Source organism: Cibotium barometz, chromosome 34 (assembly GCF_041138505.1).
Source record: "Cibotium barometz isolate CiBa-2024 chromosome 34, ASM4113850v1, whole genome shotgun sequence".
Taxonomy (NCBI): domain Eukaryota; kingdom Viridiplantae; phylum Streptophyta; class Polypodiopsida; order Cyatheales; family Cibotiaceae; genus Cibotium; species Cibotium barometz.
The window spans coordinates 32,493,756-32,519,378 of record NC_141079.1 but is presented as its reverse complement, the minus strand read 5'-3'; the positions used below and the strand labels follow the sequence as shown (position 1 = coordinate 32,519,378).

Below are 25,623 nucleotides of genomic sequence, written 5' to 3'. Positions count from 1 at the left end.
ATTAACCTTCCCTGTTGTCTCAGAGGCAGGTGCCTTACGCTCAGGGTAGTCCATATCTCTTATCTTTGATATGCCAAGTTTTGAACACCCTGGCTGCACTCTCCAGACTCCCACATTTCGTATACATATTGATAAGGGCAATCCCAACCACTGCATCTAACTCAAAGCCACTAGCCATCAAGCGAGCATGGACTAGCTTGCCTTGGGAAAGGGCAGCTATACTTGAACATGCATTCAAGGCACTGATAAGAGTAACATTATTGGGCATTTGCCTCTCCTGTTGCATTTTGTTCAAAAAGTCCTGCTTGTCCATGTCCATGTCGAGAATATCCTGCAATCATAGTAGTCCATGGCACCACACCTTCTTGTCCTAAACTGTCAAACACTCTCTGAGCTTCCTCAAGAGACCCAAGTTTTGCAAGCATATCAATTAGCATACTACTGACGCATGCATCCAAATCATAACCACTTTCGACAACATATCCATGAATGAAATTACCCCTATGATCAGCTGATGTACTGGCGCAAGCTTTCAAAGCACTAACAAAAATGGTATCCTTTGGCTCCATCCCTTCCCGCAGCATTTGCTCAAAAAGATGGAGAGCCTCCTCACCCCGCCCATGCTGAACATACCCTGTAACCATTGCACTCCATGTCACCCGGTCATGTTTTGGTAGCTTTTCAAACACACTCTGTACATCTGCAGGCCTTCCACATCTGGCATACATGCCAATAAGGATACTCCCTACAAATACATCAGTTTCAAACCCACTCTCAGCTACATAGGCATGAGTAAGCTTGCCCTGCCCTAAACTTGCCATATAGGAACATGCTTTCAAAACACACACGAACGTAATTGCGTTGGCTTCATGCCATGTTGTTGCATTTCCTGAAAGAGAAGGAGAGCCTGGTGACCATGCCCATGCTGAGCGTAACCTCCAATTATTGCATTCCATGTCACCGCACTTGAAATGGGCAATCTCTTAAACACTTTATATGCATCATACAGGCTACGACATATGGCATACATGCTAATAAGGGTATTGAAAACAGTAATGTTTGAGTCATGACCACTCTCAAGTAAGTGTCCATGGACCAGCTTACCCTCATGAAGAGTTTCCATACTTGAACATGCTTTTAAAACAGCAACATACATGTAATTCCCTGGAATTACACTTGTCTGTTGCAATTTGTTGAACAAATGAATCACATTTCCACCATATCCAAGCTTTGCATGTGCTAGAATCACAGCAGTTCATGCTAAGACATTCGGATTCGAAAGCTTAGAGAACACATCATTTGCTTCCGGTAAACTACCACACAACGCATACATTCTAATGAGATTCTAATCAAGTGGCTTCCCAAGAAAGTGTTGAGCTCATATCTTCTTCTCCTTATAAGAGAATGCATTGTTCTGCCAGTATCCAGGTCCCTTTTGTCAATGCACCCTTGTAAGAGATAGTAAAACATAGTGGTAGAAACATGAGAGCTGTGCCCGTCCACTGTCAGGTTGTCCACAGTCTGTATGGCTTCATGAAGGCTACCCTGATTACAAAGCTTTTTCAATCCTTCAACAAATTGCTGTGGGTTATCATGCTTTGCCATCTTGCATCACATATGAAGCCTAGCCTGCCTTCCCCTTCCACCGATGCCCTGTACTGCTTCAAATCACCATGAGCTTCTTTTCAAAGACTCTAACTGGTTGCAGCCATTAACTGGCACATAGTTTATTCATGTATTACAAATGAGCATTCCATGTGTACATATAATGCCATCATATATGGCTTTCCTGAACAACGAGTAGAGCTTTAATCTCCATGTTCATACACTCAATTCTATAGCATTCTGCATTGGCATTCCTTTTATCCTTCTGATGTTTTGGGCTTTCTCTATGTCGAACCATTCATTCAGATTATCATTGCATACATTTAGCCCTGTTTTTCAAGAGTTTCTTTCAGATATTCCGACAATTAGAGTACAAAGAAGTGTCCACCTTTCCGGCATTCATAAGTTCTTGAGCATTCTAACTGTTTTGCAACTTGTAGGGAAGACCTCAAGTCAATACAAGCTCCTCACCTTCCTCAGCTATCAAAAAGGTCGAGTGTCGTAAGCCCTTGAGACAAAGGTTTAGCTTCAAGTCACTACAAGCTCCTCTCTATCCTTGGTTATTGGAATAGATGAGTGTCATAGGCCCTTGAAGTGGCAGGAACGGATCAAGTCATTGCAAGCTCCTCTCCTTCCTCAGCTGTCGAGAAGGATGAGTGTCACAAGCCCTTGTTGCCCATTCTACAGTCCTAAGAGAGAACTACAAGTCTATACAAGCTCCTTGTTACCCCCTTCTCTTGAGGTGAACAAGTGTCATAAGCCCTTGTAATCCTTCTTCTTCCCTAATCCACCTGGGTCAAATGGTACCAACAAATCATACAGGCTCTGCTGCCTGTACCCTTAAGGAATACCCTCTAGATCATAGGCCATCAAGGTTTTCTACCTCATACATATGCTGAAATCATCACATACATAGTTCACGGGGATTTCACCACACTCTCACCCCAGCAATTTCACGTCGGGTTCACCAAAGAATGTCGTGATGTGGCGGTGTCGCTGGGAAAGCGCGGGACTTCTGGCTGTGAGAGTAGCTTCCAAAATCCCAGGAAGGAAACAGAATAGATAGCTCCTCAAGGAGCATAAGACATTAACATTTTTGTTGACATGTACAAATGCCAATTCACTTCAATTCTCGAAGGTTTGAGATTAGTATCATTCTCCCTTTCTCTTCCTTGGTTACAAGTTCATCATCACACATGCACTCCCAAAATCACACATACAATTACCATCATAATCATAGCACACATACTAGCAGAGAATATCCGAGCTCCGGATCAAGAGGTAGAAATCAGCTCAACAACAAATGCACAGCCTATTGGAGCATACCCCAAAGAAGAGGCTAATCAAAGAGTAGTAGAAAATCTATGAATTGGTTTCACTGCTGAGAAAGATCTTAGATGCTGCATACGATACTGAAGCAGTGCTATGATGATTTAGTTTAAGAAAAAAAAGAAAAGAGGATGGCAACAACTCGAACAGATATCTTGGAAATAACCACTTGACCTGCATGTTCCTTTCATCAGATCACAAGCCTCTAGAAGCATTTTGCCAAACCTTAAGTCCTCATCTGTGAGATTGATACCATTGGCTTAGAGAGCTTGGAGTGTAACCCAGCAGCAGTTAAGTGCACAATGCTAATTTCTCAAGTGGTGGCATGATCGTCAAGCTTGTAGCCAAGACAGCAGACGACAAAGCTGATTGGGTTTTCTTAGAACATGTCTGAAGACAGCAAAAACTTTGGGGATACTATCTTCTCATGAGTGATGCAGTGTCCAAGAAAAGCAGATTCATACCCACAAAAATCGATTCGTTGTCTTTGTTGACGGCTGACTCCTCTAGCCTTCGCTTCCACGCTTATTTTCCTTCGCTGTCAGCCCGACCTGCCTCAGCTGCAGTTCACCACACGTCAAAAGGCACCCCTTCGTCTTCCGCTCCTGAGGCCCCTTCCCCGAGGCCCCCCCCCATCCACACACAGCTACTCTTTGTACATTCTACAGAGAGCCCCCGGTTCCCTCCGAAAAGCTCCCTGCTTATTCTTCCATACCCTTTCGAAGCGCCCCCCCCAACTCTGGTTATTTCTGGATCCTGCCGGCAAATCGGGCCTCTCCACACCTTTTTCAGCTGAAAACACGTTTATTCCGTTTTGAAATTCCACACTGCCCTCATTTTTCTCCCATTTTTCTTGGATTGATAAGTATCACATTCTTTATGGCTCCTTTACACCATATCTTTGCTTAGGGACTGTTCCCATGCATAACATCAAAAAGACTCATTTGGCCTCATTTAACATTTGCTATCCCCGCATTATTTTCACTGCCATCAATACTCATTTAGTCAGGACCATGGCCATGACCTTGACTAATCATACTGCCTTCATGCCCATGCATCTGAGTTCATATGGGATGGTCTGTGAGCTTCTTTCACTACATGGATGTGCCACAGCACGACAGCGGTAAGATGATCCAAGTATCTGAGAAGTGGGTGAGTGGTAATGGCATATAAGAGGGCACTGAGTGGACACCCTTGTCTGACCGAACAACCCAAGGACCAAGATTGAGAAAGATGATTACCAAGGATGCATTGGGCTGTAGAGTCAGCATACAAGCAGTAGATGACATTAGCCATTTTTGGCCCGAATCCCATCTGAGCCATTGTCTGTGAGATAAAATCCCAGTTGACCGTGTCAAAAGCTTTAGCAAAGTCCACTTGCATAATAAAAACATCTTGGTCAGAATATTTTGCATATTCAATAGCCATGAGAGCATTGCCAATATTATCATGGGTCTGCCGCCTAGGAACAAAGCCATATTGCAAGGGATGCAGACCCTCATAAAGCACTTGCAACAGGCATCAATGTGATGGGCCTCCAATCCATGAGATGCTCACACAAATTCCGCTTGGGGATGAGTTTACCTATGCCATGCTTCCATGATTGGGGGAGTACTCCTATATGCCAAGCCTCATTAATCATTTGCAGGATAACACCTTTAAGGTCTTCCCAAAAGTGTAAGAAAAATTCCACCGTGAGGCCATCATATCCTAGTGCCTTACCAGTGCTGAGATGGGACAAGGCATCATCAAGCTCCACATCAGTGAAAGGCATATCAAGTTTGAGAGCTTCCTGTGGGTTGAGAATGGGAAGAACATGCTGTAAAAGAGTATCCCGAGCTTGTAATTCGTGCAAAGAAGTGGTAGCAGGGGGTGCAAACAGTTTCTAAAAATAAGAAAAGCATTCATGTTGGAGCTCTGAGAAAGACCGAGTCCATTCACCATCCAGTTTACGGACTCTGAGGCAAGAGGTCTTCCTCCTGGAAGCATGTAACCCTTGAAAGAAAGATTTTGAAGAGCAGCCTTTATCCATGAATTGAGTCATCCTTGCCCGAACCTGCCACTTGACCAATTTCCATCGGTCATTAGCTTGCAAGAGAGCTGTTGTGACTGAGAGAGAGTGTCCATTTGTTGAGAGGAGAGGGGCTGCAATTGGGAATGTGCAGTCAAGGACTGAACTACTGCTTTGGCATGCTGAACTTTAGCTCTCCAGTCAGGCATGAAATTACTCCCATATTCATGAATAGCATGCTGAAGCCTGTCCACAAGGCGTTGCCATGCAAAATTACAGTCATAATGGACATGGGCTGTAAGAGGAATTATGGCATATCGGATCAATTGTTGAAATTGTGCATGCTGCAGGTATTCTTTATTGTTATGTTTCATCCGAATGGAATGTAAAGGCATGTCATCCCAGGGCTGCCAAACTGAATATTCAGCCATAAAGGAGCATGGTCAGAGAGACCAAGAGAGTGATCAACCTCAATATGAAGACTGAAATCTGTATATTGTTGAGCATACAGTAAATACCATCTATCCAAGTGAGCCCAGTAGTTAGTAAAGGCATTATGATGATAGGTGTAGCCCACTATTCCAGTGTGCATGGTTGTCCATAAATCTTGTGCATGTGTCGTGGTAAGTAACTCCTCCCATGATCGCTTTTCAGAAGGGATCATATGAGATCTATGAGTAGTGTTGTCTGATGGCATGGGAGAGTTATTAAAGTCTCCGCCAAGAAGAGCACAAGATCGCCATGGGTAAGAAGCAATGGCATGCCACATGGAAGCTCTGGAAGCAGAAGTTTGCAAGGCATAAATAGAGGCAAATTCCCAAATATCACCATTGACATCACATTGAATCACCATCCATCTGCCATCACAATCATTGAAGGCAAGCTGGGGCTGCAGTTCATGTCTGACCAATATGCAAAGACCCGAGAAATGCTTAGTACCTGCATAGTGGATATCATAGCCCCCAAAATAGCCAGCTTGGCCAGCCATAGAATGTTGGTTATGTTCTTGCAAACAGAGAATGTCCGGCTGCCTAGTTAAAACATAATTCCACACTAGCCTCCACTTTAGAAGGATTGCAGAGGCCCTGTACATTAAGAGTGACACAATGGAGTTTGTCAAGCATGAGGATATATACAAAGGAGGAGACCAAGAATATACAACCAAAGAGTGCTTAAGCATCAGCCATCATGGGCTGCAGCCCTTCCTTCCCTGGGTCAAAGGATAGCCCTTCCTCAGACTCACAAACAGGAATGTGTTTTTTGAGAACTCCAACCCAATTGAGAAGAACCGGGGGAGTGGCTGAGGTAGAGGCTTGGCCTGGAGTAGGAGTAGATGCATCCTAGTGGCGAGATTGAAGGGGTCTTTGCCTCAACACCCTCTTGGGCTGTAAAAAACCATCATTATCAGGGGCCTTCTCTTTCTCTTTACCTTTGTCCTTGCCTTTATCTATGGCTAGCATTTGCGAAGCCACTTTCCCAACTTTGGAGGCATTTTTATCCAAATTCTTGGACCCAGTAGTCTCTTGCTTATGAGTGGGCTGAACCAGGGGAGAAGGTATAGCAGTGGCTGGAGGGGGATGCAAGACAGTAGGGCATGCAGAGGCCAGATGCCCGTACTTATGGCATGAAAAACAAGCACCTGCAAAAATTTCCCATTTCAATTCAAAGTACTTTTGGCCCATTGGCAAACCTTCAACCTCGACTGCAATGGAGGGGAGGGTAGGGGTATCTGTGTCCCACAAAACAAAATCTATTACGATTCCCAGCAGGGCGAGGGGGGCAGATAACTTGGCCCAGTGCAGCGGCCAATCTTGGCAATTCTTCTCGCATATAGTCTGGGAAATTAACCACCTCCACCCAGACAGGACAATGATGTCGTATGAGACTTTGATAGTCCTTATTGGGGAACCATGGCATAGCATGTACCATTTTCCTGCCATAAAATAAAGGAGAAAATTCAAGCACACGCTGCTTCTGCAAGGCATCGGTGAGGTGAACTTCATAAAACCCACGGGAGGCAAAGTACACCCCCTCCACAAAAGAGCCACCAAGGATAGACTGGTTGTACCAAAGATGGTAGCTGCAATTTATAAGTAACTTGAGGAATAGGCTTGCTCCAATCCTGGCGAGATTGATGGAAGTCCTCTTTCAGAGTATCAAAAACATATTGAGCCTCTTATGGTGCGACATTGTATAACCTATGAGAGAGGGTTGAATCCATCTTGAGACAATGGAATCTCCCTTGAATCAAATAATAGGGTGGGCATCTGAACATATAATGCTTCTCAATCTGCACCTCCCTAACTGTGTACCTTGCATAACTATGCCTCTCAAGTAATGCCCTTTGCTCTACCAAATTCAATCTGATTCAATCTACACATAGTGGGATGATACTCTTTATTGGCCGATGATAATATGGCATGTGATCTTCCGATGAGGGTATCTAGGGCTGACAATGAATCCATCCTCAAAAACTTGCAGGAAGTGCTCTTTATAAAATTAGAGTTTTATAGGGAGATATAGTGGTAAAAGGAATCAAAAGATATTGATATCTAGATTACCTATCATCTTCTTGGAGATTTCAATTGTGTGCCTCAAGGCCACATGATCTACTTGCAAGGCTGCCAGAATGTGAGGAAGGGAGCTGGTCGGCCAGTCCAGAAGGCTGTTGGCTGGAGAACACCTTGAGATATTTAAAGAAGATGAAGAACTCCTTAAGCTTAGGGTTCCCAATACAATAGAGGATGAAATGATGGGCTCTTAAAGCGAATGTTGAAATATAGTGTTGCATGGATGATGACCTATAGGAAGCCTAATCAATGCATAACCAGCTAGATTCATCTCATTCATAGATGTACAAGCCATTGGAAATCCTAAAGCTTCATTCCATTGTCAGTGGTCACCTACTTTATCTAGCTCAGAATCCTAATTCTAATGGTCACTTCATAGAGAGGGACATGTTAGCTACCCACAAATAATAGTGGAAGAGGAACTCATTGGAGGACCTATCTAATTAGAAAGTCACATCATGTGTGGCCTAAAGAATGGGATATGATAGATGCACAAATTGTGTTGACCACACTGACTGTCCCACCATAAACTTTGCATTCATTATTTTACTTGCAAATAAATAAGGATGTTGAGGATCTTCAAAGGTAGTTGCTGCTAGAGAATATAGATTACATTAACATATTTCACAGATGCATGGTGGTACATCATCTTGAAGATAATATCTTTGACAGCCTAGAATCTTGGGAATATGACTTCATCACATGAGGCAAGATCCATCAAAGGCCAGATCTTTTGTATAGGGTTGTAAGCGCATATAAATAAGTGTGACAGGTTCATTCTTGACTAATACAATGCTTATTATTGAAGCAGTGCTGAGACTGATACAGTGCTTATTAAAGCAATGTTGATAGAAGGAGGGAGAGTTAGGCTCAGTACTGTCTGAATCGGATCATATTGGAGGAAGAAGAGTCCAGATAGGAGTCGACAAATTTAAAGCTGGTCAGGAGCTATCAGATTTGAGTCTACTTGAGTCAGATACAGATTTGAGTCTGTTTGAGTCAAATACATATAATTTGGGAGCTAGTTAAGATTTAAGTGTCTTGATCTGTGCTGCTAATTGAAACGATGCTGACTAAATCAGTGTTGTCTAAACCACAACTGAATGGAGAAAGAAAAGGAACGAAGCTAACAGGTTGAGAGCTGTGTTTGATTGAGAAACTGTCTGAATAAGAGCTGATAGAAATAAGTGCTGACAAACCTAGCCGCCGTGAGCGTGGATTGAGAGACGAACTGCGCGCAGTGTGGAAAAATTTGCAGATGCTACAAATCGCGCGAAACGGGGAAGAAAATGAACACTTTTAGTTTTTTTAAAAAATTGCGATGCATAAACGACTCCAAAAAAAAAGGTGGCTTATGCATCGCAAATCCGATGCATAAACCACTCAATTCGTCATTTAATGCATAAACCACTCAATTCGTCATTTAGAAGGAAGCTCCTATTAATGGTTCGAGAGGTATGCCGCCGCAGAGTCCCATGCATTCGCAGTAGTGTCGACCAGCTTCTGGTCCTCATACCCAGTCGATGCGCCTGGAGTACCCAGTCGAGTATTCACATTTTATTTTTTAAAAAATTTCGGGTGGCATAAACGACCCAAAAACAAAAGGTGGCTTATGCATCGCAAGTCCGATGCATAAACCACTCAATTCCAGTTTGCAAGGGTCGCTACAATGGTGGCATAAACAACTGCAATTTAAACGTCGCATAAGCATCCACAAAAGCGACCCCCACTATTTTCTTCATATTTATATGAGGGTCGCTATGTATAGACCATTCTTGTAGTGACTGTGGGCCATATCTGATTACAAAGAAAGTAGGTGACTTAGCCTATGAACTTCTTCTGTCTCCTCATCTCAAAGTATATAATGTATTTCATGTCGGCATACTTAAAAAGTATGTACCGAGCCCGAATCATGTACTTAATGATGAACTCTTAACTTCTTCAACCCAAGGGCTGATGGAACTCCAACCTAAAGAAATCCTTGATGTTCGAGAGAAAGTTTTTAGGAACAAAATTCTAAGAGAATTATTAGTCAAATGGAACTTCTATCCTTTTGAAGGCGCCACCTGGGAGGAGAAAGAAATCGAATTGTTGTGGGATTACCCCTAGTTTGCGAGATGAGGACATCTTGCATTTTTCAAGTGGGAGAGAATATAAGATTCCTCCTCCCTAGCCCCTTAAGATGTCCAGTTTCTTCCCCTGTTAATCAATCCCCTTTTCAGAATAATAAAAGATCTTGTTTCTACTTGTTTTGGCCTAGAGAGAGAAAATGTTCTAGAGGGAAGTAACTCAGTTTTTAGATATCTTTGGATGGAAAAATATCATTTCTTATTAAAATAAATTCCCTCGAAATAGAAGTTTGAAAAGAAGTTCCTAAGGTGCATTAGAAATAAATTATAATCTCAAAAGACCTTAGCCTAAGGGTTCAAATTTTCTAAAAATTTTGGATTAAGGTTTTGAGGGACCAATAAGATTAATCCAAATGTAGGGAGGAGATAAATTGAAGAAATAAAGAAAAACCCCCCAAAAATGAGTAATTACTCACATAAGATGAAGAGTGGACTAAGGACCAAAGGAAACATTAAAAAAAATAAAATTTTGACGAATCAGAGTGGGGATTCCCCCTCATGAAGGAGGCACCTTTTTTCTCATCATTACTCCCCATTTTAAATCAATAAAATGAGATATTTCATCTCTCCTATTTCAAGTCTAGCTCCAAAAAGTAAGCTGAACTGACGTAAAAATGGTGAAAAATTGACCAAACTGATCTGGAAAATTCTAGAATCAGTTTGCTTGGTTTGAGGCTCACTTTTTCCTACAAATAGAAGCCTACCCCTTTGTAAAAGCTTAATAGTGTTTATGCACTGTTACTCTACTCCTACTGCCCAGAGCCAATTACATTGAATTCTCTTGATAATTCAATTGTTTTTGACTAAATCCTCTCCAAAGAAATTGGTGGCCACTCTTGATCCAAACAAGAGTAGAACCCTCAATTCCTCAAGCCAAAGGAAAGCTTACAAAACTCCATGTAAGCTAAAATTTCTACTTTTTAATTTCAAATCTATGGTTTTTTGATTTTCTTGTTTTTTTATATTGATTAAAGTGAATCCTGATGTTATGCCTTGATGAAAAGGCTACCCCCTTCTCTTCCTTAAGAATTGAGTAACAAATAAATTGATTAAACTTTTCTTATTGTTTACTTAGAAAGTGAAAATTGAGTAGATTAGAGTACTTTACTTCAAATTGGGGTTAATTTTAAATTGAAAATAGAATGTTAAAAATTGAGAAACGGTCAGCCATACAAAGGAGGTTATGGTAAAATTTTCTTGAATTTTATGAAAAATAAAGTTTATTTTTATGTTATTCTAAAAGAATAATTCCCACCGTTTGTGCATTCTAAAAGAAATATTTTTATTTACTCCATGTACATATTCACCTATGAATATGCATGGATATCATTGATATTAATTATTAAAATTAATTTCTATGCATAGAAAGATGCATATTGGAAATTGTTTTTATTATAAAAGTGTTATTTTCAGTGAATTTGATTTCTATGCATAGAAAGATGCATAATGGAAATTTTCTTATTATAAAAGTATTATTTTCATTGAATTTAATTTCTATGCATGGAAAGATGCATATTGCAAAAGTTTTTTATTATAAAAGTGTTATTTTCATTGAATTTAATTTCTATGCATGGAAAGATGCATATTGGAAATTCTTTTATTATAAAAGTGTTAATTCATTGACTTTAATTTCTATGCATGGAAAGATGCATAATGGAAATTTTTTTATTATAAGAGTGTTATTTTCATTGAATTTAATTTCTATGCATGGAAAGATGCATATTGGAAATGTTTTTATTATAGAAGTGTTATTTTCATTGAATTTAATTTCTATGCATGGAAAGATGCATAATGGAAATTTTTTTACTATAAAAGTGTTATTTTCATTGAATTTAATTTCTATGGATGGAAAGATGTATATTGGAAATTTTTTTATTATAAAAGTGTTATTTTCATTGAATTTAAATTCTATGCATAGAAAGATGCATATTGAAAATTTATTATTATAAAAGTGTTCTTTTCATTGAATTTAATTTCTATGCATAGAAAGATGGGATTATTTTAATATAAAAGTGTTATTTTCATTGAATTTAATTTCTATGCATAGAAGATGCATATTGAAATTTTTTTTTATTATAAAAGTGTTATTTTCATTGAATTTAATTTCTATGCATGGAAAGATGCATAATGGAAAGTTTTTTATTATTAAAGTGTTATTTTCATTGAATTTAATTTCTATGCATAAAAAGAGACCAACCTTGGTACGGTTAAAATGGTGCGCTTCCGGTATGATGGACGAGGGTCGACGAAGTGGTCCCTGAAGAGTGAAGTGCCAGGACACTTAAGGAGGATCCTGGAGGGTTCTGACCAGGCGATGCACGGGCTCGTGATGCCTAGGACACCCATGCGTATGTCGTGGAAGATTGTATGATGGACCAATGATTATTGTAATCTGTTACTGGATCTCGTTGTTTGTTGATGACCAGCTGGTCTCAACGGAGAGTCCAAAGTGATACTGTTTTTTTGAGAAACAAGGATTGGATGGAAATTTTGAGTTATGACATCTGTAACCAATAATTGTTTGTCAATGGATTGTTTTATAAGTTAAGTTTTAAAGAGGAGTGTGTGCGTATTTGTATTCGAAAGCAAAAGTTAAGACTTCATCCTAGCTTGCTACCACATGCTCTTGAAAGTGGGAATCGCCATAAATACTCCGTCACACCATTACGGGCGCTCGTCCAAGTTGTAGCTGTGGATACCATTGCTTCATATCTTGAATGTATGACCCTTTGTTTGGTGTACCTATCGTGACTCCTTGATGTAAGATAATGGAAGTAGCTCTTGTTAACCCTAGAATTTGGTTAACAATGAGAAGCTCATATGCTACTGAAAAAGATGCCGTTGGGGTTGATGTAAGTGGAAATGTGGTTGCACAGAATGCAAGTAAGCAAACAATCACAGTCATTGAGTGGACCAGGAGAGTCCTCATCCAGCGGTTCTATTGATAGACCATGGAGTGGTAGGCTGCATCAAAATACCAGTCTTGAAAATGTAGTTGGTACATCACATAGAGGCAAATAGAAAGTGGTTGAGTCCCTTGGTATGCTTGATATTTGTGCAGGGCATTCTCTTGTTGATGGAGATTCTAGACGAGCCTTGATTGAGGAGCCTGAGATTTCAGCAATGAGGACACCTGGTGTGAAGAAGGTTATGGAAGCCATGAATACAAAGTTACGAAGATCTGGAAGAGTCAAAAACCATGTGCAAAGGTTGACTTATGATGGTTATGTGGCACATCACTATGCTTATATGGCAAAAGTTGTGCAGGTTGTAGAACCCACAAGTTTTGACTAGGCTATTGGAAATGTGTGTTGGAGAAAAGCTATGGATGAGGAGATGGATGCATTGTATGGAAATGAGACTTGAGATTTGGTGCCATTGCCTGAAGCAAGAAATCTATTGGCTATAAGTGGGTGTATAAGGTGAAACATAACAGTGATGGTAGCATAAGTAGGTACAAGGGTAGATTGGTAGCTAAAGGATATGCGTAGAGACATGGGATTGATTATGAGGAGACATTTGACCTAGTTGGAAAGATGGCAACTGTGAGAGTTGTGATTGCAGTGGCTGTAGCTAAAGGCTGGTTTTTAGATCAGATGGATATAAAAAATGTGTTCTTTCATGGTGACTTGCAAGAAGAGGTGTATATGGATCAACCACCAGGTTTTGAGCATACAGGTCATCCAGAGTATGTGTGTAAGATTTGTAAGGCCTTGTATGGGCTAAAAGGAAGATCCATGAGCATGCCAATGACAAGATTGCTGAGTATCTTGTCACTATTGGTTTTCATATGGCAAATGCATATCACTCTTTGTATGTGCGCAAGAGTGATAAGGGTATTGTGATCATCACCATATATGTAGATGATCTTATTGTTGGGGATGACAACTTGGATGAGATTGAGCATGTGAAAAGTCTTCTGAAAAGGAAGTTTGAGATGAAGGATTTAGGAGATTTGGGCTACCTCTTCAGTGCTTGAGGTCAAGGATGTAGAAGTGGTTTCCTTGTTCCGACGGTCTTTCTCGATGAGAAGAGTGGGTATTTGGCTGTCACAGAGACAGTATGCATGTTGTCCAAATATGGGGGGGATGGCTGATTGTAAGCCGATCTCAGTGCCATTAGATCAAAATGGCAAGCTTAGTGCGGGTGCAGGTTATGTTTTGGAGGATCCCACTATGTATAGGAAATTGTGGGGAGTTTGATCTATGTGACGATCAGCACGCCAGATTTGAGCTACAGTGTTGGCTTAGAGAGCCAGTTTATGCAGGTTCCGCGCAAACCACATTTTGATAGTGTGTGACACACACTTCGATACTTGAGGGCCACTATTGATTATGCATTGTTTTATGTAGCAGGTGTACCATTAGAGCTATATGGGTACACAGATGCAGATTGGGTAGGTAGAATCTCAGACATGAGATCTACCAGTGGATTTATGTTTTCATTGGGGAGTGCTGTTGTGACTATGAGCAGCAAGAAGCAGCTCATAGTTGCCTTGTCGAGTACAGAGGAGCTGTGTTTGTAGCATGTGAGGTAGCTTGGTTACGCAAGTTACTTATTGCTAATTTGGGGTTGCACGTGGAGAGAAAGGTTATCATATATTGTGACAATCTTAGCAGTATACAGTTGGCCAGGAACCCAATTTTTCATGCACGGATGAAACACATTGAGGTACATTACCACTTCATTAGGGAGAGAGTCTTGGTAGGCGATATCGAGTTGGCCTACGCCAGCACACAGGATTAGGTTGCTCACATCTTCACAAAGGCCTTGGGAGCTAAGAAGCTCCACAGATTTTGAGATATGCTTGGAGTTTATGAGCTGGAGTTGAGCTTGAGGGGGAGTGTTGAGATGTCAAGCTCAACATGAGCTGACACTCATGAGGCGTCTGCATGATCGTTTGACATTTGTATCACTGGGGTAGGTTTGGTAGCTGGCATCGACATATCTTTGCTTGAGATTCTATAGCTGGACTACACTGACTAGTGCACACCTATCCACTCCTCTTAGTGTGTTCACATTATGGATCGCTTGTATATACTCTATTAAATGTGTTAGTCACTTTATCTTCTTGGTAGACCTCTTTTGTTGTGTGAAGAAAAAGAAGAAGTTTCAGTCTCTCACCTTGTCTGTTCTCTTATAGGGTTTGTGTGAGTGTGTGTGTGCTTGCAAGAGCTCAAGCTCTCTTCTCCCCTAAGCCTAAATCCTATGGTCATATCAAACAACTCGTCGATGTGAATAGTGACACAAATTCTGACAGCAACTCACGAGGTCCGCACACCAAATTTGTTGACTTATTGTATCCTCCTACTGCAACCAGATCTTGATCTCCACACCTGTCAAATAAGGACCAAATTGAACTTCCATATAATATTGCTGGTCCACCCTATGATCAAGGCCCTGACCCTCAAGAAGCCCCTACTCATCAATGCGACCTGGCCAACCTTTCTCCCTTCCTTTCCTCCCAAATCCAGATGTTCCGCCCCTCAAGAAGCCCCTACTCATCAACGCGACCTGGCCAGCCCCTCTGCCTTCCTTTCTCCTAAATCCAAATGCCCATAGGAATTTCGTTAAAAGATAGTCCAAATTTATGGAATGATCTTTGAGATTAGATGGAACACAAACTACATGCTTCTATGGAAGAGGGCGCTACCTCAAGTTCCTTAGATGAATTTGAGCCCCATCATCCAGATATACTCCATCATCACAACCCACAACCCAAAGGCACACCCACAATTCATGTCAATGCATTGGGATAATACTTTGAAGGTGATGACACAAACACAACATTTCCGGACATGTCGTCAAAGGTATCCTGGATGGAGGTGCTAGTGTAAGCATCCTCACACAAACATGTTGGGAAAATTGGGGCTAACCACACATTGATCCCACCACATTGGTGATTAAGCTTGTGGATGGGAAATTTGCAAAACCCTTGGCCTAGTGCATGACCTCAAGGTCAAAGTCTGTGACATGACATTCCACCTCACATTTGTGGTCATTGAATTTCATAATGTGGCCTATGATGCCATCTTGGGTCGACCCTTCATGAGACAAACCTGACTTATCCATGACTGGGACATGCATCATGTCTACCTCTATAAAGGGTCTCAAACGCTTAAGGTCAATTTATATACCTGGCACTCACATCCCATGGCCAATGCTCCCTTTGCTGAAAACCCTGTGACAAATGCCAAGATCAAGATCTCTTGGTTTGCAATGCTTGTCATTATCAAGTCCTTGATGACGTGTGGGTGCCATGCATGGTCGCTTCTGTCAATAGTGATGATGTCGACCATGATTGGCTTAAAATCCTTGCTACACTTGACACCCTTGTAGGTCGCAAACTCAACACACAATTCGTACTCCCAAATGGCTAGACCCTTCATGAACCCTACAAATTTATTGCCTCACTTAACACCCTGAGTGTAAGTGTAGCTCCACAATCGAAAACAACCATCCTTTGGGTCTAGATAGATTTCCCCTTTGGTAGAAACATGCAAAGCAAACATGCTGTCTCCCACAGCTAGCCACAATCTTTTTCCATGGGAAACATGGGTCTCTCTGGGCAAACCATCTCTTAAAACTGCACATGGCAAAGTTCAATTACCTAGTAGACAATGCATACAAAGCCTTGGGTTCTTTACACAAACTATACATACTGTATCTAACCCATTGGTTGGTAGGTTCTATGTGGTTCCCACAGGTAATATGAAAGAAGCAATCATCCTTGGAGGAAGATGGGTCTAGAATGCTACAAGTACAATCAGCTCCACTGACAACACATCTACACTCAAGCTTACTGAGGGCAAGGTAACAATGATCCTTTGGGATGGGGAGTGCATCGACTCATATCCTCTGCTCCCACCAACTGCTTCCACAAAGGGTATTCTCACTCCACCCACACTACCTAGTAAGTCTTCTACTACCCCTGAACTACCACCAGAACTCAACCCACCAAGAATATGGATTGGACTCTCGACTGAGAATGGTCTACAACGGTGGCAAGCCCACATATATCCTATGATCCACACCAATCTCATATTCTTGGAGGTGTGGAAAGCTCTTGGAAAACCCACACTAGTAAAAGAAAACACTTACATTCAAATGTCACACGAAATGCATTTAATGGGTGTCCACAGCATTTCATTCCTAAAACATCCATCATAAATAACCATTTGGAGTGTAGATTTCATGTCATTAATGCAGGGGAACTCCAAGGCCGGATTATCATTGGAAAAGAGTGGATTGATTCCACTCACTACCAAATCAATTGGCTCAAAGAAATGGCCACAATGGAAATCAATGGCAAAAAGCCACCGGCCTCTTATGTCCCCAAGAGGAAAACATATACACACTCTCACTCCTTAACTTTCCTTACCCCTTAAGTCCCATCCTCATCACCAAGAGCCGATCGAAAACTACAATGTCAACACCCTCCACCAATGACCATCAAGCTTTGTTCGTCGACATTGCCCCCTGTGTTCATCCACCACAACAACTCCCCACCAGGAAGCTGCGAGACAAAAGGCCCCATGACTGCCAGTTCGTCAACCCCAAGCACAACACAACCAATAACACTGGGTGTCTACCAACATGCTCAAATCTCAAGGCTTCCATGAAGGCAACACACACCTGAGGCTCACAAAGCCACAATCAAAAACCTCTTCGCCACATCATCGCGACAAACACATCATAGCTCAAAGCCTCGTTGACAAAAAAGCCAGAAGCGTCGACGACCACAAGCCTTCATCACTCGGTAGCATTGGGTACCCAAATGTCTCTCAGAAGACCAAGGCTTCCATGATGACAATTCCATCATTTGGCTCCCAAGGCATAGCCCTCAGTATGTTTCCCAAACCACACCCACCATGTTAGTACATGTCCAATCGACAAAGATATTTTGGTGACCAATGGGAGGCAAGTCCCCTCATCCTCGACAAAATCCTATGGACTTGCCCTCACCCAAACCATGGCCACTCAAAAGCTCAATTTTCCCACCCCTTTTCTCCAACCACAGGATAAACTTAAAGGTAAGCTCACAAATCTAGCCACATGGGCTGCTCAGTATAAAAACCTCTTTAGTAGTGCGACCAATAAACACATGTAAAAAAAAGAACAAAATGAAAAAACAGGAAAAAAAGAAAAAACAGAGTGTTTCTAGGTGATTAGGACCACGAGCACACCTTTTGCCCTCGCCCATGCACAACACTTGCAAATCTCACTGGGCTTTGTCCTCTGCGCACACATCTGCATACATCGCACTAAGCTTCATCATCAAGAGCCATCCAGGTACATCTCTAGATAGGGGTACCATGGTGGGTGCAAGCTTGGTCAATGGTACAACCCATCGCCTGGATCTTCTTAATCACCCCTGCTTCACCCCAATAAACGTGCTTCATTGCCTAATCAATCCTACCCAAAACAACTTCTTCGGCTCAACACCTATGGATCCTCGCCATCAACTACCACTTCTATCCACACAGGATCTCATCACTTCAATGACAGAAGAAGAAGACAACACACCAAAAAAAGAGAGAGAATACCACAACTTGATGACTCAACATCCATGGGAGCCAAGATACCCATCACGATGTCTTGACAAAGATGCTAGAGCTTCATGAACATCACCATCGACATCTATGCGTGTTGCCTCCTTGTCTCTCTGAAATTCCCCCCTCGCCACTTGCTTACTAATCCCATTGTTTTACTAACTTCTCTTTCTACCACTTGGATACTGGTCATTAAGTATTCCATGCTAGTCTACTCATTCAAGTACTCTGACTTCTTTAATGAGGATGTCCCACCACAAAGGTAATTTTTAAAAAAATATAAAAAATAAAATAAAGAGTACTACTGGGCACATCCAACAAAGCAAATTGATAAGATCCCATCAGCCTAGTTGGATACTTAATCGGTCAGTACTCCTCTGACTTCTTTCCAACATACTAACACCCCCGCCCCCTCTTATTTTTGGAGAGATAGGAGAACCAACCAAGTGCGACACTTCCCCAGATGCCTTGAAAACCCCTCACTGATCATAAGCTTTAGGAAGGGGAGTATGTTAATTACATATTGGTTAACACATTCCTATGACAACTATGTTCGCACACTTATGTAATGAGTGCCAACACTAGATATATTGTGAATCCCATCATTTGATGAGAGAAACACCCTAAAGACACTCCCAAGTATTGAGCTTCAAAGGACAGACAAGAGGATCTTGGTCAGTTGGCCAAACCATAGAGAAAAGCCTTGTAACTATGTTTTGGGTGGTCCAAGTCACTTACTCGTGGGTGGCCTAGTGGGAAAAGGCTTGGAACTATAAAAGCCAATTTCTCTTGTTTGTAACTCATTCTCCTATTTGTGCAATAGAAGTGGAGTGTTCTCTCTCTCCCTCTCTCTTGCAACTCTAATCTAGCATGTGTAGTGTGCTTAGGGTTAGGGTTTGGGAGTGATTAGTGCTAATTACTTGTTCTCTCTTGCTTACTCTCTCTCTCTCTTTCTTGAGTGATTAGGCTAACCAACACGATCCTCTTCCATGGAGATCCCACACGATCTTCGCGGCGGGTAGAGCTTACATCACCCGTTGGATTAGAGCAACCGCTTCGGTGTGACAACATGTAGGAGGACGGTGGTGACGAGTGGCTACGATGGAACTCTTAAGCCTATCGGCGCGAATAGGTAGCATCCCACGACACGTTAAGGTAATTTACCTAGTAGGAGAATTGACCTATACATGGTACACCAAATTTGATGTAGTAACAAGAAGAAGAACAAAAAATTAACCTAAAGAGGTTTTAGGAATGTACCTAGAGAGGTTTGAGGAATCAGTTGAAGGGAAAAGGGAAGTAAGGAAGATAACCATGAAGGAAGCATGAGAAATAACAAAAATCATGGGTAGTACCAAGCAACCAAGAAACTTGGGAGCTAAATCATGGGTAGTACCTGAAAAGATGCAGGGAGGAAGAGAGCTTGAGGCGGAAAATTTGTTATTCTTCTTCTACTCAACAAAAGAGTTCTACTAAGAGATAAGGGAAAAAAAACATAAGTACTAAAGTATTATGTACATGCGGTCCATAATGTGAACACACTAAGTGAGTGAGATGGCAAGATAAGTATGCCATAACTTAGTGTGGTGGTAGACTATTAGCTAGTGTAGTCCAGTTGTAGAATCACTGGCGAAGATCTATCATGTTAGTTGCTTGATTAAGCTCAAGGTGGATCAAAGCATATGAGAAACATGATTAAGCATATTTATTAAGATAATATAAAATATAATTAAGCTAATAAAAATATAATGACAAGTGATTAATCATAAACCCACATAATCTCATTGTATTAGAGTTGATCCAAGTTCATGCTTATATAGCTCTCATCCACATGCTCAATGCACCCTTGTGCCATCCTTGTGTTTATAAATGTTCACACTACATGTGCTACCTTGCATTTTCCATGTGCTACCTTTTTGACCTTTGATTTCACCTTTTCCAAATGGCCATACAAATCAACCTTTGCCAATGTACCCTTAGTCTATTCCTCTTTCTAATGTGCATGCTCCTCCCCTTCCTCTATTCATGTTGCACCCTCACACATTGTTTTTCTTAACACCTCCCCTCAATGTGATGAGGGTCTTACACCTAACATGTATTGACCTAACCCACACTCCATACTCATATGGTTGGAGCGGTCTATCTAGGTTTCTCTATGAGTTACAATGTATTGACCTAACCTACACTCCATACTCATATGGTTGGAGCGGTCCATCTAGGTTGCTCTATGAGCTATAATGTTGGTTTTTTCTTAGCACTTTTTACACATCGGGAGAGTGGGATTACAACAAGGAGTTAGGAGCCATACTCCTCATATCATCTATAAGAGATGATCGGTGTTGCCTCCATCCTGCGAGGCCACATCACTGTCTTCTTTCTTTGACATTAAATTGGCTACTTCGGCTCTCTCTTTATGCCATCAATCCTATATGTGAGCAATCTTGCCACAATGATGACAGGTTATCTTTGTCCTTGGTCCTTCTTTGGTTCTCGGTCCTGGTCCTGTCCTCTTGAGAACCTCTTGAGAAGAGTGCTTTCTCCTCACTTGATGTAGCTTGAATTGTCTTCCCTCAAATCCGCTTCTCTTCTTCTTTGAGTGCTGCTTTAACTTCTGCAATGGTTGGATCTGGGAGATTCTTTAAGGTAGCCACCAAGGGCCCATACTCCTCAAGTGTTATTTTTAAAAATATGGCTATGGCATCCTCTTCTTCTACTTGTGCCCCAATGCTAGCTAATTGTTGAGTTATACTCTTCATTTTGTTAAGGTATGCTGAAAGTGATTCACTATCCTTAATGTCCAAGCCAAAGAATTATATTTTCAAGATTATTTTTGAATTCATTTGCTTTTCCCCAAACAATTTCTCTAGCTCATCCCAAGCACCCTTAGATGTATCTTGTGATGCAATGCGATGAATAAATCTATCACCCAATCCTAATGCAATGATAGCTAATCTATTTTCATTTCGGCTCAACCATTTGTTCTTTTCATCCCCTTTATCCTCCGGATATTTTTTCCTTCCATTTTCAATGTCCCAAACCCATCCTTCATTAACATGAATTTGATTTTGACTTGCCACCATATGTGGAAGGACTCCCCTTTGAACTTATCAAGCACAAATGAAGTAGTCATTTTAAGGTTGAGAAGGTCTTAACACTTGAGTACTACTCAAGGTCAGTGTCTAATTTCAATACAAAAGAGATTTGAACGCAAAGATTAGTGCTAATGCAAGGAATCAATCATGAACCTCAAAACAAGCTCACTATTTTTATGCAAAAAACTTGCGAGTGTTCAAGTGAACAATTGACCCTTCGAATTGAGTGGAAAGCTGAATGTGATGGTGTAAACTTGTAGAGAAACTCCCGAGTGATGATTGGAGCCCTTACTTGCCCATAGCAATATTTCCTTTCCTTTCCATGTGAACACCCCTTTAGAGAAAAAAAAGCCTTTTATATATATTTTGGGGTTATTTTTTTTGAAAGGAAAACACATTAAGGTTTTGAAACCTTATCGATTGTTGATTGGTGGCCGTTGACGCGAGCAGCAATGGATGCCTTATCGCTTGTGAGTCATGGTCGTTTAAAGCAGAAGAACAATGTTAAACCTACAGTGTGAGCAATAGCAAATGGTGGTTGTGGGCAATAGATGATGCAACACACGGCCCACTGTGAGGGATTGGTACAGTGTTGACAACACACGGACTGCTCTGAACTGTTCAGAAAAAAAAAACGCCTTCTTTTTTGTAAGCAGAACAAGGGTATAAAAAATATTCCCAGTGCAATGATTGCCAATGCCTTAAAGGCGTCCTTAGCTTCACATATCTTAAATGAGCTTTGAATGAATTTATTTGATGATGCTCTTCAATCAATGAGTGTGATAGGAGGTAGGATTCGTAGTGGCTTAATACAAGATTAATAGTGTCTATTTGCCTACTAGTGTCTATTTGCCTACTAGCTTGAGATAAAATGAATGACGAGGCATGGCTCCGATACCATGTTGAGAAATCAATCTTGGTTAAGCTCAAGGTGGATCAAAGCATATGAGAAACACGATTAAGCATATTGATTAAGATAATACAAAATATGATTAAGCTAATAATAAGATAATGACAAGTGATTAATCACAAACCCACATCATCTCATTGCATTAGAGTTTATCCAAGTATATGCTTATATAGCCCTCATCCACATGCTCCATGCACCCTTGTGCCATCCTTGTGTTCACAAATGTCACGTTACATGTGCCGCCTTGCACTTTCCATGTGCTACCTTTTTGACCTTTGACTTCACCTTTTACAAATGACCTTACAAATCGACCTTTGCCAATGTACCCTTAGTCTATTCTGCTTTCTAATTTACATGCTCCTCCCCTTGCTCTATTCATGTTACACCCTCACGCATTGTTTTTCTCAACACAGCATCCTACCAAACACGCCAATGATGTAAGTGGCGAAAACGATCACCCAGGCATATCATAAGTGTTAGCTCATGTTGAGCTTAACATCTTAACACTCCTCCTTAAGCTCAACTCTATCTCTAGGACTTCAAGCATAGTCCGGAATCTGCGAAGCTTCTTGGTTCACAGGGCTTTTGTGAAGATGTCACCTACTTGCTCCTTTGTGCTAACATACATGAGATCAATGTCTCCTAATATACGACCCTCTCTCTGATGAAGTGATATTGGACCTCTATGTGTTTGGTCTATGCATGAAAAATTGGGTTCCTTGCTAATTGTATACTACTAAGATTTCCATAATTATAGATGATAACCTGTCTGTCAACCTGTAGCCCTAAATCACCAGGTAGCTTGCACAACCAAGCTACCTCACATGCTGCCATTGTAACACCCCTATACTTTGCCTCCGTACTTGACAAGGCAACTGTTGGCTGCTTTTTGGTGCTCCATCTCATAGCACCACTCCCAAAGGAGAACATAAATCGACTGTAGATCTACCTATAACTTCGCACACCAGCCTCATAAAAGAGACCATAGTCTAATGTAGACTTCACATAGTGCAATGTGTGCATCATACCATCCAAATGTGGCTTCCGAGGAACTTGCATCAAAACTGACTCTCCAATCTAACTATATACTTCAAATCTGGCTTGGTGATCATCATATAGATCAAGCTACCCACTATCTTCTTGTACATAATGGGTTTCTCCAAGATCTCACCCACAAGTACAGTCAACTTGCCATTTGAATCTAATGGCATGGAAATTGGCTTACAACTTGCCATACCATATTTGGATAGCATATCCAATGTATACTATCTTTGTGACAACCATATGCCCTTGGCCATTTTAATAATCTCAATGCCAAGAAAGTATCTAAGCTCACCCAAATCCTTCATGTCAAATTTCTACTTGAGGAGACATTTCACACTCTCAACTTCCTCTCCACACCCCCAACAATCAAGTCATCTGCATAGATTGTGATGAACACAAGGCCCTTATCACTCTTCTGTACATAGAGTGAATGATCACATGAAAGCCGATGGCGGCGATAAGATATTGTGCTATCTTATCATGCCATGCTCGTTGGTGCTTGTTTAAAGACATATAGGGTTCTACACAACTTGCATACAAAATCAGGGTGACCCACATCTTCATAACCTGGTGGCTGATCCATATATATGAATTACCTTGATCCTTGATTCCAATCCTCATATTCTTTTACATTTGTAGCAGTTGGATTAATCCCAGGTATCTCTGGTTCCTCCTTATGTTCGCCTTGAATGTGGTCCGAGTAGCCTTTTCCCATCAGAAATTTGTTAATCTAAACCTCCAAGCATGGAAGTTATTCTTGACAAGATTCTCTGCAACAATCTAGTTAATTCCATCATTTGACATCTTGTCTGTAACACAAACTCACCAAAACTAGCACTCTTGTTCGACCTGCACAAACTATTATATTCTCTACATAGTTGTACTATACTTCATGTAAACTGTCACAACCAGTGACCTCAATTTGCATACATATACCCAATAACACATGTAAGACCTCTTTGCAGTGATGTCCTTCTTGTAGCTCCAAAAATAGAATTTTGTAGAAAATCAAAACTTACCCATAGTGCACATGAATGCTTGTTGGTAACTCAAAAATAGAGGTCAAGACACGCCCAAAACCCATTTTCGGTCATGAAAACTCTATCCAAAGGACCTTATGGTTGTTTTGTAGAGCTCCGCTCCCACAAAGACATCTCCTCAATTGGAATTTGTTGTCGCTGCCTCCCGAGATGAAGAGCTCCTGACAAGGGTGTAGTAGCCAACACAAAGGGAGAAGAGTATGTGAAGATCTTACCCTTGTACCGCTTCCTATACTTCTCCTACTTGCCGCTCATCTTCTTAGCATGAACCAAGATCTCATACCATGAAAAGATGTAGGGAGGAAGAGAGCTGGAGCTCTTGCAAGCACACACACACCCACACAAACCCTAGAGGAGAACACACAATATGAGAGGCTGAAAATTTATTATTCTTCTTCTTCTCAACAAAAGAGTTCCACCAAGAGATAAGGAAAAAGAAACATAATTACTAAAGTACTATGTACATGTGGTCCATAATGTGAACACCATAGTGGTTTACTAGTAGTTAGTGTAGTCTAGTTGTAGAATCATTGGCGAAGATCTATCATGTCAGCATCCTACCAAACATGCCGCTGATGTAAGTGGTAAAAAATATCACCCATGAATATCATAAGTGTCAGCTCGTGTTGATCTTAACATCTTGACATTATTAAGTGACTAAGAAAATCATGGGTAGTATCTAGGCGACCAAGAACTAAACTTAGGTTCCAAGGATGAGCAAAAAATAATAATTGTAAACAAAGATATACTAGCAGAATTTGAGAAATAAATGATAATTTTGTTCAACGAGTTCATGAACATCTTTGCTTTTGGCAACACACATACCACCTCAAGGGTGTAGACCTCGAGGTGTGCTAACACCAGATTCCCTCAAAGCTAGATACAAGATTGGTGAGAATCCAACACTACCAAATGAATCCCAACTATGCTAAAAGGGTGAGGGAAGAACTAGATAATCTCATAAAAAAGAGGAGTTCATCTCATAATAAGTAGTGATTCCTATAGTGATAGTACTCAAGAAGTATTTTAGTAGTGATCAAGGAATGCAATGCTACCAAATGAGAAGAACTAGTTCATATCATAAGTAGTGATTCCTATAGTGATAGTACTCAAGAAGTATTTAGTAGTGATCAAGGAATGCAACGCTACCAAATGAACCCCAACTATGCTAAAAGGGTGAAGGAAGAAATAGATAATCTCATAAAAGAGGAGTTCATTTCATAAGTATCTAGTAGTGATTCCTATAGTGGTAGTACTCAAGAATTATCTAGTAGTGATTCCTATAGTGGTAGTAGTAAATAAAAATGGAGAACTTAGTATATGTGTAGATTATTATAGGAA

General features: G+C 41.0%; 1 protein-coding gene across 1 annotated transcript; it reads right to left on the bottom strand.

Annotated features, from left to right (window-relative positions):
• Window positions 1–257: 257 nt before the first annotated feature.
• LOC147618928 (putative pentatricopeptide repeat-containing protein At3g23330) lies at window positions 258–956 on the bottom strand. Its single transcript, XM_086774381.1, has one exon. It carries the CDS (start codon window positions 954–956, stop codon window positions 258–260), a length of 699 nt encoding a protein of 232 aa, XP_086630507.1.
• Between the last annotated feature and the right edge of the window lie 24,667 nt (window positions 957–25,623).

Excerpts from the sequence above, each read along its gene's own strand:
- LOC147618928 (XM_086774381.1), bottom strand. The coding sequence starts at position 956 with ATGGAATGCAATAATTGGAGGTTACGCTCAGCATGGGCATGGTCACCA.